Source organism: Cinclus cinclus, chromosome 1, assembly GCF_963662255.1.
Source record: "Cinclus cinclus chromosome 1, bCinCin1.1, whole genome shotgun sequence".
NCBI lineage: Eukaryota > Metazoa > Chordata > Aves > Passeriformes > Cinclidae > Cinclus > Cinclus cinclus.
The window spans coordinates 58,390,549-58,408,580 of NC_085046.1; the positions used below are offsets into that span (position 1 = coordinate 58,390,549).

Sequence of the window (18,032 nt, forward strand, 5' to 3'; positions counted from 1 at the left end):
CTTGGCGGCGGGCGGTGTGCGCCTGCACGGGGCACCGGCGAAGGGCCGTCCGTGCCGTAGCGGTCGCTGGAAGTCGCCACTCTTTGGTATCGCTTTTCCCCTAGGAGCGAAAAAGATGGATGACGCTGCTGGAGATTTGAAGCAAGCGCTCCCAAACGTGTGTAACAGCGTTCAGATCCACGTGGAAGTTCACCAGAAGTCGAGCAGGTCTCTGATCAGAGCGTTGCTTGCTCCCACTTGTGCCTGGTTGCTCTTGGCCTTGTTCTACGTGCCTCCAAGGGCCCTCGGGATCCAGCTCTGCCTTCTCTGTGTTCCCCCGACAGGAGTTTCCTCACCTCTCTTCCTAAGATTGAACAAATCTCCGGAATTAGGACTGAACAAATCTGAGAGATGAACACATTCCTCAGATTCGCTTTGTGGGTCATGTCATCCAGTCTCATAATCAAGTCGTTGGCCATGTTCTGGGTTTGCCCCAGTTTATCCTTGTCTCTTTTGTGTTGGTGCTCGCAGTAGTCCAGATGTGGTCTTACAAAACCAGTGGACGGAAACATTTGCTTTCCCTAACATCTGCCGTCTTGGTAGCGCACCCTCAAATAAGCTTGTCCTCATTTGTAGCAGGGGCATACTGCTGACTTATTGTCAACTTGTCCACCAGTACCTGCACGACCTTTTCTGCAAAACTGCATGTCATCCTGTTGGCCTCTGATCTGTTCTGTTATCTGGGCAGTAGATGGAGAGCTAAGATTTCATGTTTGCCTTTACTGAATGTCAAAATCTTTCAGTCAAACCATATGGCAAACCTGCAGATGTCCCTCTGAACCACAGCCCTGCCCTCCAGAAAACTGACAGTTTGGAGTTATCCATAACTCCCTGCTTTGCTGTTATCCAAAAACTTGATGCTGTTACTTTCCATCCCACTGTCAAGGATGCAAAAACAGTGCTGGTCCCAAAATAGCACCACACTGCCTTTCCCCACCCAAGTTACTGACAGCTCCGCTTAGTCTTTGTACTAATCACAAGCCCTCTTTGTCCATTTATCCAGTTCTTATATTACCACTTCGGATATCTGGAGAATATGGGCGAGCATGTCCGAGGTGTTAGGAAAATCAAGGTGTAAAATATCCATTGCGCTATTTTTGCCAGACTTGACAGGCAATTGAGAATTTGCACCGATTACAGAAGATTGAAATTGCAAAATTAAGTTAAATCTTGAAATGGTTTTCCATTTCCTGTAGTTTTAATTTCTTCTGGAATTCTTATATTATGTCCTCATAATCCTGAGGTCTCAGCTGTCCTGAAAGTATAATGGAACTTGCAAGCTAAGCTTAGCAAATTCAGTCTGTGGCTTGGCTCTTAGTCTTTTTGGATTTCCTACTGAAACCCAGATTGCATAACTGCTTTCCATTCTTGAAGTCTTGCAACTGTCCCATTCAGCATCCCTTGATAGGACCTCAAACAGAGCAAACAGTATTATTTGGATTATGTCTTTTAATGCACACATTAAAAACAACTATCAAGCTTGTTGCTTTTGCAGACAGACTGAATCTGACTGGTTCTCTTTTCCTGTAGAATGTTGGAGGGGGGTTGAGTGGGTTTGTTTTTTTTTTTGGTGTTGGTTGCTTAGGATTGGGGGTTCTGTTGGTTGGTTGGGTTTTTTGGCATGTGTGTGAAATGAAGGCTGTTTTTCATGAAGGCCTCGTATGAAATAATGTGTTCCGACACTAATTCAAATTTCCTCATAAATGTAAATGCTGTAAAGTGATAGTGTTTCTTTCTTGTTAGTGTGGCCAAGAAAGAAGATATTAGGATGAGTGTCTTAAAGCTGTTGAACAGACACAACATCGTGTTTGGTGATTACAAGTGGACAGAGTTCGACGATGCTTTCCTTAACAACAACGTGCAGTCTGTGTCAATTGTGGATACGGAGCTGAAACTGAGGGACAGACAGGTATGCCTGGTCAAGAATGTGCAGCTCTGTTTGTGTGCCCCTGAACTAGTTGTAGGTAGACTGGTGGTACCCTAAGGGCATAAACAAGACAGGGTCTATAGGATGATGTAGTATCTCTTCTTAGGCTGACTATTATAACTAAGGAAAAGTGGCTACATTTTTTTTTTACCTCTTAGTAAGGTCTGAAACAGAGGTAGTAGGCTTCAGAGATAAATGCCAGCTGAAACCTGTAACTTTCTTTTGTTCAACTAGCTTTGAATGAGAAATATGACACATTCAAAATCTTTTTTATGTTCATTCTAGCCTATTGACCTGAGCATAAGCAGTCTTTCTCTTCATATTTTTCATCTGAATGAAGAAGGACCAACATCTGAAAACCTGGAAGAAGAGAGTGAGGATATCACTGCAGCTCACCACTGGATGCTACCAGCAGGTACCTGTATGACATTTCTGGAAGCTCTAGAGCAATAAGGAAAATATTGCAAAGGCTAAAAATGTTTATAGTTACCTGTTAAAGGTATTATTTGTATTTATTATTTGTATATATAACAAATATGTTTGGACTTTGTTCTTTATGGAACAAATATGTTTCAACTTTTTCCTTTGTGGTTTTGGCTGAACTGCTGCAGGTGATTCCAAAACACATTTATTTCTGTGATACTTGTGGATGTGTGGAAATAACTGGTCTTGTGGTCTAAAACATACAGTCATAATCAGAAGCATGCAGGTTTTTAACACTGGTGGTTGCATTCCAGGTTTTATTTAACTTGAAGACCCACAGGAAACTCCTAACTTTAAATATTCATTTTCCAGAGCCCACTGCTGGCTTCCAGCCCCCAAGACAGTACTGCTCTTACACAGACAAATGAAACAGACAAAGTAAAGAGATTTAGTCTTTGTCTTCTGGAGAGGAAAAATAAGGCCTTCCTCTGTGATAGAGCCAGACCTACCTGTTACTGTCTTGTGCTTGGGGAAGTTGGATTCTTTACCTGGAAGGAGAAGCACAGGTGTGAGCTTTAGCTCAGAGAGACAGTAATTTTGAAGCATTTCCTGCTCTTTCTTTGTTGTGAAATGCATAACTATCCATTATATTTGTTTTCAGGAAGAATTAAGTCTAATACATTGATATTGCCAAAATTTTGCGGTTTGTAATTGTTCAGTCTTTTTTGGTTTTCTCTGCTGAAAGTTAGAAGCCAACAGCTAGGAATGATTAATACTCAAATGACAACTTTAGTTTTTTATGCATTATTCACTATATAGTTTTTTTTGGTCCTCTACATCTTGATGTGAAAAAAAAAGCATAGTTGAATGATAAAATTTGCCTTAGAACCCTCCTCCTACCACAAGTTTTCATTGCTCCCTTGGCAGAATGTAAGTTCATCCTCTACTGAGAATGGAAGGAACAATTTTTCATTTCATGTTAATAAATTAACATTAATTTCTTATCACAATTATTGGAGGAAATAGAAGCTTAGAAACTGCTGAATTTTTCTGTTAGAAAGTGGTGTTTGCATTTTGAGAAAAACAATATTTTTATTCCCCACAGATGCTTTACTTGCTTTCCTATATCTGTTCTTAATTCTTCATTTTAGTTGGGCATAATTTGAAAATTGTTTTGTGCTGCAATGATGAGTTACAAGTTTCCAGACTGATTTATCCTAAACAGATATATAATATATTGCTTTTGCAGCTGAATTCCATGGCCTTTGGGAAAGTCTTATCTATGACACTGAAGTAAAATCAAATGTAAGTTGAAAATTAATAACAATTAAGATTGCTTGAGGAGAAGTAAGAGCTGAAATTAAGCCTGTTTGAAGTTTGCTGCCTCCTATGGAGGTATGGGTGCAAGCTGGGCAGAAGGGAATGGGAGTTTAACTTTGTTTCTGTCAGCAGCTACGTAGTTAATGGGCTTGGCAGTATTGTCTGCCAGCACTGTTACTGTTCATGTAAATACATATTCAATTATTTGACCAGAGCTGAGTGCCCTGCCACTCAAATGCTGGCAAGAGATTGGAAAGAAACAAACCCCTTCCATGGGGTATCTTCTAGCTTGAAGATCCTGTGCATTCATCAGAGGTTGTGATGATAATTGCCAGAGCTTGTAGAACAGTAATAATGTAATCTGAAATTTAGTAATTGTGGTGCAGATAAAACCCACAAATAGTTCAATTCAGCTTCTAACTGGAGTTCTTGTATATGAATAATTAATTCAGTAGGTTATTTGTAATACCATAGATACAATATTCTCACTTAAGTTCTTATAACCAAATATAGAAAAGAAAAACATTCCAGTGATTGTGCTTCTTAATTTATAATGTAAATATCAATTAATACATCCACATTTCTCTAATTTATGGAACAGCTTTCAAAGTCATCTATGAAATGACAGGACTATTTAATTAGACATGGTAGTTTACTGAATAACAGCAAGCTGATGATCACCGTTGAGTGAAAGTGTATATGGGTAGTAAGAAATAGTAGCTTTTAATGGCTGAAACTAAAACTACTTCTGTCAAATTGTGATAAATCTTCATTCTTTATTTAAACTGTGGAAATGCCTGAGCATGGTTGGGTTGTACAGGCTCTGAAATGGTTGCTGTGAATTTTCAAAATAGCACAGTGTTAATAGAATTTTGAAAAATATGTGGATTAAGTTCAGTTGTTTGTGCTGTTGTGTGATTACTCCATCTTGAGCATGAGGAATTGCAGGAGCACCATTGCACTGTCCTATAAGCACCTGGGCATCAAAAACTCGTTACAGGTAAGAGTAACAGAAGATAATGTGGTATCAAGTGCTATTATAGGTAAAAGTCATTATGGAGTCACAGCTGAAGTTCATACTCATTTTATTGAAAGAATTCTCTACTTCCTAATTCTAGATGGTTCTAAAATGTATCTGCAGTATTTTTAGAAGGAAATACATCAACTTCCCTTATTTGGAAGAATTAATTAATCTATAAATTCCTTGCAGTAGCTGATACAAATGCTTCAGTAAAAATAAAATAAATGTGACAGCAAATGCTTTGGTTGGTGGGCTGACTACAACAACCTGAACAAATGTATAGCTGTACAACATCTAAACAGGACCTAGAGTTCAAGTTTTTGACTCTCTATGCTTAGGCAGCTCATGTTTTATAGATGGACACTATGTGGGACAATGAAAAATGAAATCCATTTCCCTTCCTTGAAGCATTTCATTTATTCATTTAAAAGGTCTGGAACTCCATTTGTGCCAAGCACATGCTGTTCTTATTCTTGAGGGCAGCACAGAAATTAATTCCCATCCTTGGCAGAAATAAATTTGCCTATGACTAAAAGACATCAGCTCTTTTTTTTGTTGCTGTTGTTATGAGTACACAATAGACATCATTAGAGATTGATTCTACTTGTAGTTGTATTTGCTGTTATGTCTCTAATTTATGTCTTTCTGTTTGTCCTCTTCTTTTAGTTACTCGATTATGTGACGACAACATTATTATTTTCTGACAAAAATGTTGACAGCAACCTGATATCATGGAACAGAGTTGTTCTGCTGCATGGTAAAAATTATGTTTTAAACCAAAGATTCATTTGCCATCTGTTTATACTTTTCTTCTGGAAAGATTTGTACTGCAGTCCTGTGTAGTGAAATGAGGTGATACGAAAGCAGCACTTCAGTAGTACAAATTTGGATGAAATGTAAAGTCAGAGTCAAGTCAATGTTCACATGTACTGTGTTTTGCATGAATTTAAATTCTAATGTTTACAGTGCAGTGACAACTGTGTATTTATTAATTTTAATTTTTAAGTGATATTGTTGCATTTTTACGTAATGAACAAATATAATGCAGATACTGAAGATATTAGGAGGCATGTATTAGTTAAACTTCTATCGCAGTGCTAAATATTTTGTTAGCTATAGCTTTATAAAAACTTTGGTGAAACTGGGAAAACAATCTATGTTGTGTTGTTGACACTGTTCTGTTTTCAACTCTTGCTGGTTTAGTTGGTGTTACTTCAGTGAAGCTGAAATCTTCAGTCAGTCCTGTCTTACTGTGGAGGTTATACCACAAATGAGATTAGCATCAACTGAGTCTGTTTTCTAGCAAAATGCATCTTGCATTGATTTTGTCATCAAGACTGATATTCAAAAATAAAAGGTCATAGTGGAAATATTTGTTGATTGTACTTAAGTTACAACTGTCAATTTAGATGCTTCAGTATGTTTTTTTTGAAAGACTTTATTTCAGGCTCATAGTCCCGTTACTGTGCTTGTACTTGCCTCTTTGGAGGAAGTCTTTTCATGGCTCTTCTACCTCATGGCTCTTCCATGAGGTATTAAGTCAGATCCAGTCCCAGAGTGTAGTTCCCAAGATGATCTGGGCTGTCCCAAGGAAGAAATTTCTGGGAAAGTGGACAACTGATCAAACTGATCATGATAGGTTTCTATTTTCCATGTTAGAAGAGTGTGTTTCAGGATGATACAAGTTTGAGTATAGCACTGATTGTAGAGAATGCTGATGTACATTAGCCCTGCAGGGATGATACCCTTTGCTCCTGTGGCTCTTGAGTGTTTTAACTTTATGGTGTCTGCATACAAAATGTAACGCTAATTCTGCTAACAATTGAAAAGCGTATAAAATCAAACATTAGCTCTAGGATTGTAGTTAAGTAAGCAATTTTCTCAAAATACTCTGGTGTACACAATAATTATCTGTGGTGGTTTTATTCTACAATTAGTGCTGTAATGAAATAGAGTAGTTAAAAATCTGTTAGATGTCATTAACAATCTAATGCAGACTCTGTGCAATGTATGGATCTGATTTCAAACCAGGCCCTCCTGGAACTGGGAAAACTTCCCTCTGTAAAGCATTGGCTCAGAAGCTGACAATTCGACTGTCATACAGGTGATATTTTTTTGAAAATTTTCACTTGAGCTTACTATACTTAGTTGTTCTTTTTCACTAGTCCAAGTATATTTCATATCTGATTTCAAGTAACTTGTTCCTAGTGCTAATATGTCTTCCTTTTTGTAGTGCACCAGGCTAACAATAAAATTGATCTCCTAGACTGATTAGGATATTTTAAGGCCTCGTAAAATGTGTAATTATTTGTGCCCAAGTGTGTAAAAGACATTCCAGTGTCATTTTTGCTCACTTTGTACCTCAATGAATATTAAAGGGCAAAAGATTGAGGAGTATTTTGGTGTTTGTATCTTCATGTTTGACAGAGCCTGGTTTTGGTAGGTAGTGATTTTTTAAACTAATTTCTTTTGTACTTGGATTGTCTGAATGCCACAATCTGCAGAGGTCAGTTTGTATATCAGACAGGTAACAAGAAATAGCCTAAAAGTTCATAGCAACTTAACAAATCTATATTTTAAAAATAAATGATATATAAAATACAAGATGTAGCATAAATAATGTGTAATTATTGGCATGATCTGACTCTAGCCCAAACTGAATGTATGAAAATCATGGGCTGTATAATGTGTATTTGAGATACTTAGTCACTTCTTGCTATACTGAAGAAAATCTTACATGAAGAGAAGAATGACGCAATTACCATGGTAAGAGTTACTTACCCTGTTCTAATGAAGAAGTTCTAATCTCAATTTAATATACAGAATTCTAGTACATTTTCAGCAGCATGACAAGTTCCAGCAGCAAAAATAATACCAATAAAACTTACTCTATTTTGGAAGGTAAGTAATTTAAAGTACTAATTCACAGAATTCCAGGGCCAGAGTGTCAGGAATGAGACTTACAGAAGTTAGTGATAGCACTGATTTTTATTTAGAGTGGAGTTGATACTTCTTTTTCTCTTCATACTTTAGGTATAGGTATGGACAGTTAATTGAGATAAACAGCCATAGCCTTTTCTCTAAATGGTTTTCTGAGGTATGTATTGTTGCACCTAATAAAATAAACTTTGCATTTTAGAAATTACACTGTAATTCTGTTGAGCTTGTTTCCTAAGTATGGGCTGCAGAGATTGCTCAGTATAATTAATGTGTTTGAGAATTCTTACTGAGAAGTTTTATTAGAAAATTGTTTTAAAACCCAGGCATTTGCACTTTTAAATATGATACACCTTAGAAAGTTGTGTGATAAGGAAATAATTAACATACGCTTATGGTGTCTTTCTAGAGTGGCAAGCTTGTAACCAAGATGTTCCAGAAGATCCAAGAGTTAGTTGATGACAGAGATGCTCTTGTATTTGTACTGATTGATGAGGTATGATTCCAATAGCATTGTTGTACATAAAATATAGCAGAAAGGAGATTGATGGGAAGGAGCTGCAGTAGTGCTCATTCATAAAGAACAACAAAACCACATTAATGCTATTTTGTAAGCTACCTGATTGTGCACATGAGTGAACTTTAGTCTTGACTGCTGCAGATTTGAGAGGTTTGGAAGGAACGTAGTGTGACTTAGCAGGGAAATCCCATCTGAGAATGAATTGAAACCTTTCTTGGTGGAATTTCCCTTGCTGCTGTATAAGTGGAATATTGTTTTATGCTTCAAAGTAGCCCAGATTTGCATTGTTTGGATCTGTTGTAAAGGTCTAAAAATCACAAATATGGTTCAGTTCATTGCTGTTAGATTTTCTTCAAACTTGTGTACGAAAGCAACTTAGTAAGTATGAACTTATTAGCTTTGTAATATTGGAGTTCCTGTGGGAAAGCTCACTCTAAATTCAACCTATTCATTATTCTGGTGGTGTGTCCCATTCTTCCACCTCCAGAATTTGAAATGAGGCTCCTTTCTGCTGTCTAAACAGGAGTTTCCCTCGCTACACTTTGCTTCCTTGATATGCCTTTCTTTCTCCCTGGAAATTCCTACCGAACAAAAGATTTTGAAGTTGTTTTAGCTAGTAGGCACAGGAATCTGAAGGAGTATTGCATGGGTTACCTTTTTGCTACCAGGACTCCAAAAGTGCAGTCTTTTTGGGTTTTTTGGTATTTGGTGATTCTGTTGTTGTTGTCTTGGTTGACTGGTTTGGGTTTTTTAGGTGGAAAGCCTCACAGCAGCCCGCAGTGCCTTCAAGGCAGGCACAGAGCCTTCGGATGCTATTCGTGTGGTCAATGCTGTGCTAACACAAATAGACCAGATTAAAAGGTATTATTTGCATGTTATTGCAACAGCAAAAGGTAATTGACAGTTTCAGTATCCCAATTCCTGCTAAATTTCAGTTCCTACTTGGAATACTAAACCAGCTTAGTTAGTGAACTTGTCTTTGTTAATCATGCTAATTTTGAAAAGAAATAGGAGTAATCCCGCTGAGTATTTTACATGTACCTGAGTGGACAGCCAAGTTTATGGAGACAGTATACTTCCCCTAAAGACAGAGAGAGAAAAAGGACAGATCATCACAATGTCTGCTTGGAGAACAGACATCAAAATTGAAATGGAAAACATGTTGATTAAAGGTTCAAATTTACAATTATTTTCATAGTCTTTTTTTGCGTGTGTCGGAAGCCATTCCAGTAGGTGCTAGATAGTTAACATCACTTCTGAAATAGAATTAGAGGAACTATGGACACTTAAGAAACAGCTGAAGGAAAGAGACTATGCACTGAAATAGTCTGGTGATACCTGGCCAAGAGCTTCAGATCATTCTTGATTGACGAGAATGATGTGACAGCTTATTACATAAAATCATTTGAGTCATGGGAAGGAAGGTCTCAACCTGCCAGTCACAAAAGGAGATGAATCTTTTACACGTGACCTAAAAATCTGTTTTTGTCTTGAAGGTATCCAAATGTTGTTATCCTGACTACTTCAAATATTACAGAGAAAATTGACATGGCCTTTGTAGACAGGGCTGACATAAAGCAATACATTGGACCTCCATCTACTGCAGCAATATTTAGAATATATCTTTCTTGCTTGGAAGAACTGATGAAGGTAATGCTTGAAAGCAAAACTGTGAATGTCATATTTTAATAAATTTTACATTTTAATCATACCTCCTAAGTAACAAAAATAATAAAATTCAATCATTTTCTGTATTTCCACTCTTACTGTAGAATTTAATTTTGAATGCATTTATTTTTCATACAACGGTGTAACTCTCCTTTCTAGTGTCAAATAATATATCCTCGACAGCAGCTTCTGACACTCAGAGAGCTTGAGATGATCGGTTTTGTAGAAAATAATGTGTCAAGGTTAAGCCTTGTACTAAAAGAAATCTCAAGGTAAGGTTCTGAAATTCTACTTTTTTTATGCATACATACTGAGTTATGGAATGATGTGCAAAAGTAACCAAATTTCCTAACAACTGGAGATCTGAAACAACTGAATTTTTCTCTGTTTGGGATAGTGCAAAAACCTTCAGGCTACAAAATGTGGAAGCAATCACAGTTGTTAACACTTCTTAGTCTCAGATCTAGCCTGGCCTAGTACTGCTTCTGGTTTTTGCTCTGCCATTTGTAGTCCTCTTGACAGGTTGCTGGCTGGATTAGCCTTAGGTTTTGGTGGATGTTGGTAGTTGTAATGCACTTTAGAAGAAATAGCATGAGCTTTAGGTCCTGCTAAGTGTCTTGAAATGCCTTGACATCTGCTAGATTAGCATTTAGCATGGGGGGCCAGAAAAAAGGGGGAAAGGAGTAAAGTGTAAATGGACAATTTTGTGGTTTGCTGTGAGCTAGTGAGTTTTTCCAGGCACAGAGGTTTGAATTTTAAGTACACAGAGTGGTGCCTGGAGAAGATGCAAACACACGAAGTGGGAGAGGTGAAGGAAACTGTGCAAATGGTGGGTAGAAGGAGACAGGCAGTGCCCATAAGGTCCAGCATTCAAACCAGTTTTTTTCCCAGTCCTTCCAAAAGTGATTGTGTCTGTACCACTCTGTACAGTGGTGGTAGAGATCCCCCCAGACTCATGAGATTGGCACAACGATGTGAAGGGCCTGATATAAGCACTGGCAGGCAGCTGTGCTGTGCTGTTGCTGTGTGCTATGCTGTGTAGCCTTCCTTAAGCAGAATTTGTCTGTTCACTCCCTGCTCCTGCTAAAAAAGCTGCAAGTAACTTGTTGAATTGTCATCTGAGGTTCTTTTAGAGCAACTTAATGGATGAACACAGAAAAAGGAAAGGTCTTCTTTTAAGAGTGGGTATTTAGCATTTAAAGAGCACTTGTCTCTGTTTTACCATAGAAAAAGTGAAGGTCTTGGTGGCCGGGTCCTGAGAAAGCTTCCTTTCCTAGCACATGCACTTTATATTCAAGTAAGTTTGTTATGTTCAAGTGAGTTTATTCTGTTCATTATATTTTGGGTTGGGTTTGAGACAGGCAGGAAGACATCTGAAAACTGCCTGAAGTGAAAGATTGGTCCAAATCTCCCTTTTAATCTAAATTGCATTGTTTTCTACAGCTGTGTAGACTGAAACAATTATGTGCTGCCCATAATTTAGAATGAGATTGAAGAAGACAGGTGGGATTGACCTGCCCAAGAGTATTCTAGTTTTAATTAAATTAGTGAACATTAATATTGGTGCGCTTATAATTTCTTGCTGAAATAAACCCCCAAACCTCTACCACTTTATAAATATTAATTTGTTAAAAGCCTTTTTCTAAGGAAATATACAGTATTGTGACTGAAGACTTCACGAGGGTTGACTTTGACTTTGCTGTGCCATCTTATTTGAAATAAACTTGCAGTTTGGTTTATAGCATTTTGTTATTTTTGTAGCATGAAATTCAAATATTTCTCTTTTAAATAGTGCTATTTGTATGTAAAATGTCTGCTTGTTGGCTGTGGCGTGTCTAACAAAATGTTCTTTTTTCAGTCCCCCAGTGTTACAATGACAACTTTTCTTCAGGCCCTTTCACTTGCAGTAGACAAACAATTTGAAGAAAAAAAGAATCTTGCAGACTGCGTGTGATGTTCTACTGTTTTGTAGTTGACTGTATTGTTATATTTTTCATATATATAACAATATATATAAAAATGTGCTACATTTATGCAAAATAAAATGTCAGCACCTTAAGAAACATGGAATGCCTCATCCAGTTTTTCAAAATATTCATTGATAAACAACCAAGAAAGTTCACAGCATAATTTTCAAAACCTTTATTTCAAATGTCAGTAAAAGGATTGTAAAAGGTTTTTGGTTAAAGTCAGTTTCCATCTTTTGCCATTACTAAAAGTGGGCAGGCTTCTGTTCCCTGTTTCTTAATCGCTAACTTTCTTCACTTTCTTCACTATCACTTCTATTCATGCATTTGAAATAACAGGAATGAAACTGGGAAGAATTCCAAGTGCTCAGTGACTGACCAGATATTTCATACTGGCATCTTTATCTTAAAATTTGATATCAATTACTGTGGGTTTTAATTACATCAGAATCAAAAATTTAAAATCAGTTTGCGCAATTGTACTTTGTAAAATACAATTTGGGGAAGTTTTTTATGTTTTTGAAAGAATGTGAACCAGAGTGGACCATGTTTTCTCCATGAAGTATAACTACAATGTTTTATCTTTCAATGCAAATGTGATTTGTTTTTGTTTTATAAAAAGGGGGACAGGGACTTTTTTACAGGAGTATGTAGTGACAGGACAAGGGGGAGCAATTTTTAACTGAAAGAGGGTTGATTTATGTAAGATATTTGAAAGGAATTTTTTGCTCTGGCGATGGTGAGGCACTGGCACAGTTGCTCAGACAAGCTGTGGATGGTGAGTCCCTGGAAGTGTTTAAGGCCAGGGAGGATCGGGCTCTAAAGAAGTTGTACTAGTGGGAAGCACTCTGCCCATGGGAGGGATGGAATTTGATGATCTTTAAGGTCCCAACCTAAACCATTCTATGTTTCTGGATCTTAAGGGAGTTTCCAGAATAGTTTTTTTAAGAGAAAATTGAGAGATTCAAGTTGATGATACCCAGTTCAGATACGACTTCTGGGTGTTAGTCTTGAAGTACTTCAATGATAGCGCATTTGGTTTCTTCTTTGTTTATAGCTTTTAAATCAATGTTATATTATATATTCATAAAATGAAATATTTTTATCCTGAGTTACACTTATTAATGAACACTACACTGTGGGTTAAAAAATGGAATGGAACCTATGAAGTTCTATTAATTCTTTATTATGTCATCTATTTGAATGTAAAAACAGCCTCTCTGTTAAGCCTAAGCATCTGTTCATTATACTACTTTTGGGAATAACTTGTTAAATATCATTCCATATCCACCCCCCAAAATAAAAGGGAGGTGGGTAGCAGAAGAGAGTTCTTTTTTGATTGTCTTACAAATTTCCAGGATTGCTATAAGCAAAGACATATTGGATATGAGGAGTCCTCTGAGTAAGCTGCTGCAGTCAGTACAACTCCATCCCACATACCAGTGCAGTAACCTCAGCTATTATTTTCACAGAGTTTCAGTGGCCACACGTTAATCCTGTTTTCTTTCAGTGTTCATTTAATGGTTATGTGGAGAGAATAGTCCTCTTTTCCAGGTATAAATATTTTTTCAAAAATAACTATAAATTAAAACTGCCATCTTTGATCACAAACAATAATTTTCAAATTAATCATTAACAAATTTCTTTTAATTCTGCTCAAAGCCACTAGATGGCAAAAGTGAATCCTTGAGATTTAACAAGTCCTGTGAGAATGGGAATGCTGACTGAAAGTTTCAAAAGCCCTAATGAGCAAGACTTTGCTTTAGTGAAAATCCCTCTTCAAGATGCAATGTCATCTGTAATGTAATGTAACCCCATAGAATTTCTCTGCTTGGCCTTACAAAAAAAATCTGGAATTTAAAATTTTTTGCCTAATAAAAGGAAACTGTCACAGAATTTGATCCAAAGATGAAAAGCAATTAGTTCTCTATGCTGCAACAGAAGTTATTTTGTACACTTTTACCATCTCTTCCACTGGCTAATGGGTTTAGAAAAATATCTGGGATCTAGATCACTATAAGCATAGATGATGAAATGCTGAGCCTGTCGAATGCAAAGACTTTCAGCATAAGCATGTTAAAGTGTGGGATTTTAGAAGAGTTAAGTAATCCTGAAAAAGTAAAATATTTTTTTTCTTTTTCTTGGAAAAAGCAAATATAGACTGAGCAAGTAAGCTGAGCACAGCTTATTTTTATGAGATGTTTCCATGACTAATGTTTTTCCAAGCAGCAAAAATTTGTCATTTCTGATCCAGATCCTATGACATGATTTTAAAAATTGGAGTAGAGGACGTTGAAGACAGAAGAATTTTATTACCCAATTTATTCACTGGAAATGATGCAGAGACAATGATTTTTCTACACTTTTGTTTTTAAGGTTAAATAATTATCTGAAACTTTGGACATGCTGAAATATTTCAAATGATCCTACTTTCATGGCTCTCTATTGGTGCAGTGTTGTTCCTTTTAATTCTCAGTTCAGAAAAGGATGAAAGTGCGGGGTAGGAGAGGCAAGGCCAGACACTGAGAACAATATGATGATTTTAAAGAAGACTTTTGGAAATTAACAGAGGCCTGGTATTGCACTCAGCAATATGCAGCAAGCTAGACTGGGGAGATGCTGTTTTCCAAGAAAATTTTATTTCTCTCAGATTTCTTTTGTTATGGCACAGGAGTAAGTTGTAATCACTAGAACTGTAGAAATATTTGTACAGTAGTTTCCTCTGGGGAAGAAGTGAAGAGCTGTCCTGGAAATATGTTGAAGGATTTTTGCTGCTAGTGAGAACGATCATCAAATTAATCCATCTGAGGTAATCATTAAACAGGGCAGTTGCCTCACTCCAATTGATAATCTTCTAGGAATAATGCTAGGCTGGTGCTCAGCCTCCTAAGCAACCCAGAGATGAAGCAAAAATCATTCTGTTCTTGGGAGGCCCTTATCCTAAAACTACACAGCTGTGTTTCCATTCAAAAGGGGCTGGAGAATCACACTCCTAGATGCCACCCTGTTCTAGGATTATCACAGCAATTGCTGCTTAAGGAACTGTGGGCTGGTACTTTCTCATTCTAACAGAGCTCAGCATTTGTAGGTGTAGAAGAAAGAATTACAGGTGACCTCACCCCTGGTAAGTCACAGCTGTACTAATTACCAAAGAACAGGAACAGCCTTGTCCTTAATGGGTCACAGCTGTGACTAATAAAGATAAGTGTGATAAAAGGGGTGGGGTTGGCTGATTGAGGGGAGAAGTGAGTTGAAGTCTTGGAGGAAGAAGATCACGAGGGAGTGGAGGAACTCCGAGGAAGAAGGAGGAACGATCCAAAGAGACACAGCGAAGAGCAAAACGGGAGAAAGTTGTAGCAGTAAAAGGTCTGCTGTGAGGTCTGTCTGGATCTGATGGAGTTGGAGCCTGCAGTCACAGCGGAGCTGGGTGAGAGTTGTGTTCAGAGCCTGCAAACCAATACTTGCAGTCATAGCCCAGCAGGAAACAGCCAGCAGTCGGAGTCTGCAGTTGGACCCTACAGTAGGAACTTGCTGCAGTCAGGGTCAGGATGGCTCAGCTGTAAAGAAGAATAAACCAGGACCCTTTCCGTGTTGTTGAATGAGAGTCTCTGTCTTAGCTCATTTCTACCCCTAACAAGGGGTCTGCTGTAACAAGCATCATTTAAATATGCAGATTATTGGACCCCTGCAGATGTGTGGTCCTGGTGTCAAACCAGGATTTGGGCCCCTCAGCCTGGGGAGGTCTGGGACCAATGCAAAGCAAACCAAACTGCAAATGCAGTTGAGGTCACTATTACAAGGACTGTCTGGTTTTGACCATCGGCTATCAACAAAACTGAAGAACCTCGTTTTTTTTTCAAGCATTTTGACATCATATAGAGATAAGAGCTAGTGATTATTTCTATGTAACACTGAGTGTATGATTGTGGATGGATGCAACTAAACCAACTACAGTAGCTCTGACCTTTATGTGTCTTTCACACTATTAAAGGCTTACTGACTACAACAGCTATTAATTTCCCTGTGTACTTCAAGGACTAGGATATCCTTCTAAAATAGGGTGTTGGTGGTGAGAAGTGCTGTTCTATGTTGTCACTGCTCATGTGAGGGGAGTTGGACTGGGTGACTTTTATGGGTCTCTCCAACCCAAGTTGTTCTGTGATTCTCTAGTCTGATTGAAAGACTGAATATATCTCTATGAGGCTTAGGTCCTTCTGATTTTATAGATCTTTGCAGCAGTGTGTGGTCCAGGGAAAGGATTTATGAGCCAGAGGTTGTTTGAAGCTTCCCTGCACTTGTCCACTGCAACTCCTCAGTCACAGTAACTAGGAAAGGAGAAACCCAGGAAGGAAAGTATATCCATTCAGAGCTCATTTATGCTTCACAGCACTTGGCCTCTCTCAGCAGGGCTTCCAAAAGTGGAGGCCTCTTGAAGGTTCTTGGGTGTTACTCAGTTTTCCTGGATGAGCACCTGAGTAGTTGTTAATTGAAGCCTCTCGTGCTGGCAGTTTCTAGAGCTGTCCAGAAAGAGATTTTGGCTCTAAAGCATTTGAGTCTTTTGATGTTTTTTGTTTTATTTGTTTGGGTTTTCTTCCGGAATAAAGACTAAACCTTAGAAGAATAGCCTTCCTTTAGAGGACTGAGAAATCATCAAATCACTTTGCTAAACATTTTGATTAAACTCATTCTAAGACATACTTACTGCACAAACACAATTGATGAGAGCTGTCATAAATTGAAGTGCACCAAAAAGGGAAAAATTTCCCAAATTATATTTCCCACTAGAAAAAAGTGTCTAGGGGACCAAGTTTGTCTAAGAAAGTAGGTCCTAGATATCATATCTGTAAGGTTATCCTGACAGCTCATCTAGCTCAATGGAATGTAGAATAGACTTTGAAACTGACTCCAATATTTAGCTGTTTAGTAAGAAATGTTATTGCTTAACTTTTTTTGCAACTGTTTCCAATTCTAGCGACTCTTTTAGTAAATGTAGTTTATTGGTATGAAGCTGGGGGATTGGTTGGGTTTTCAGAGGGTGGTGCTGTTTAGATAATCTTGCCTTTAAAGTCTGTCTAGTCTCTAACCTAGAAAAGATACTAATGTGTACTGGTTTATCCTTTGGCTAAAGGATTCAGATAGAATCTGAATTCTATTTGGATAGAGCCTGTGGATTCATCTTCCTCAGATTGCAAGGGTGCTGTTAGAGGCAACCAAATCTGGTGAAATTTTATCTATGGGTTAGAGATTTTTGGCAAGTGGCTTTAAAGCAATGAAGGGCTGGTGATGGGAACACCCCAAAAATTTTGACAGGTTCTAGCTCTGAAAAGCACCTATTTGGAGTACTTCAGTGTGTTGCCTAAGTCCCTCAGGGATGCAGGAGACTTATTTCTCTGCTTAACATTTGGAGCCAAAGTTAGGGTTTTTAAAGGACATTGGTCCAAAACCTGTGACTGTCTAAAAGAGTCTTCTTGCAGAAATTTTCTTTAAGCAGCTGTTTTATCTATTTACCACATCTTATGTAAAGCATCTCATCTGAGCTGCTCTGCATGCTTCTCTTGCACTTAGTACAGGAAAGATTGATTTTCTAATGGAATCTAACTAAATGACAACAGAATTGTCATGCATGTGCAGAGAAGCTAAGGTGTCTTTCCAGCTACTAACTTACTTGTGTTGCTTTTGTTGCTTTCTGTTTCTCCAATAACTTCAATGTATCTCCTGACAATAACCCCACCACTTGGGAGCCAAATTAAATTATCCCTGAAGGTATAAACATGGCTGAACTAAAATGTTGAAAGAAAAAAAAAATATATATATGTTTCTTGAGCATTCTAGGAAGGTTCTTGTTGAACCCAAGCAATTATGGAAAGCACAATCAGTTAAATGGATAAGAAAATTGGTGTTGCTGTACATCAGAAGTTGTACAACATCATTGGAAAGTGCAGAAGAAAATAGCTGCACAAGTAAATAATTCTTTGAAGCAATGAATACTGAGATAATTTTTATGAATAATTACTGAGATTGCTGATACAAACCAGTAATTTTCCCATGAAGGTGATAATTAGGAAAAATGCATTTACACAAGCATATGTATATATATATATCTGAGACTTTCTCACTGTGGTACTCATACCGTGCAAATTAAATGAATGACTCTACAAGGTTTTTCAATGAGAATTTGCAGCTTAAATATTGTAGTAAAAACTCACCAAC

At 37.6% G+C, this 18,032-nt stretch overlaps 1 protein-coding gene across 1 annotated transcript; it reads left to right on the forward strand.

Moving 5' to 3' along the window:
- The first annotated feature begins 104 nt into the window (after positions 1–104).
- Positions 105–12,123, forward strand: TRIP13 (thyroid hormone receptor interactor 13). The gene is made up of 13 exons (XM_062506166.1): positions 105–207; positions 1,783–1,948; positions 2,252–2,381; positions 3,639–3,694; positions 5,397–5,487; positions 6,762–6,834; positions 7,764–7,827; positions 8,077–8,163; positions 8,942–9,048; positions 9,684–9,837; positions 10,015–10,127; positions 11,083–11,152; positions 11,714–12,123. The coding sequence occupies exons 1-13, from the start codon at positions 116–118 to the stop codon at positions 11,807–11,809; spliced, it is 1,299 nt and encodes a 432-aa protein (XP_062362150.1). The 5' UTR covers positions 105–115; the 3' UTR covers positions 11,810–12,123.
- The last annotated feature ends 5,909 nt before the right edge of the window (positions 12,124–18,032 follow it).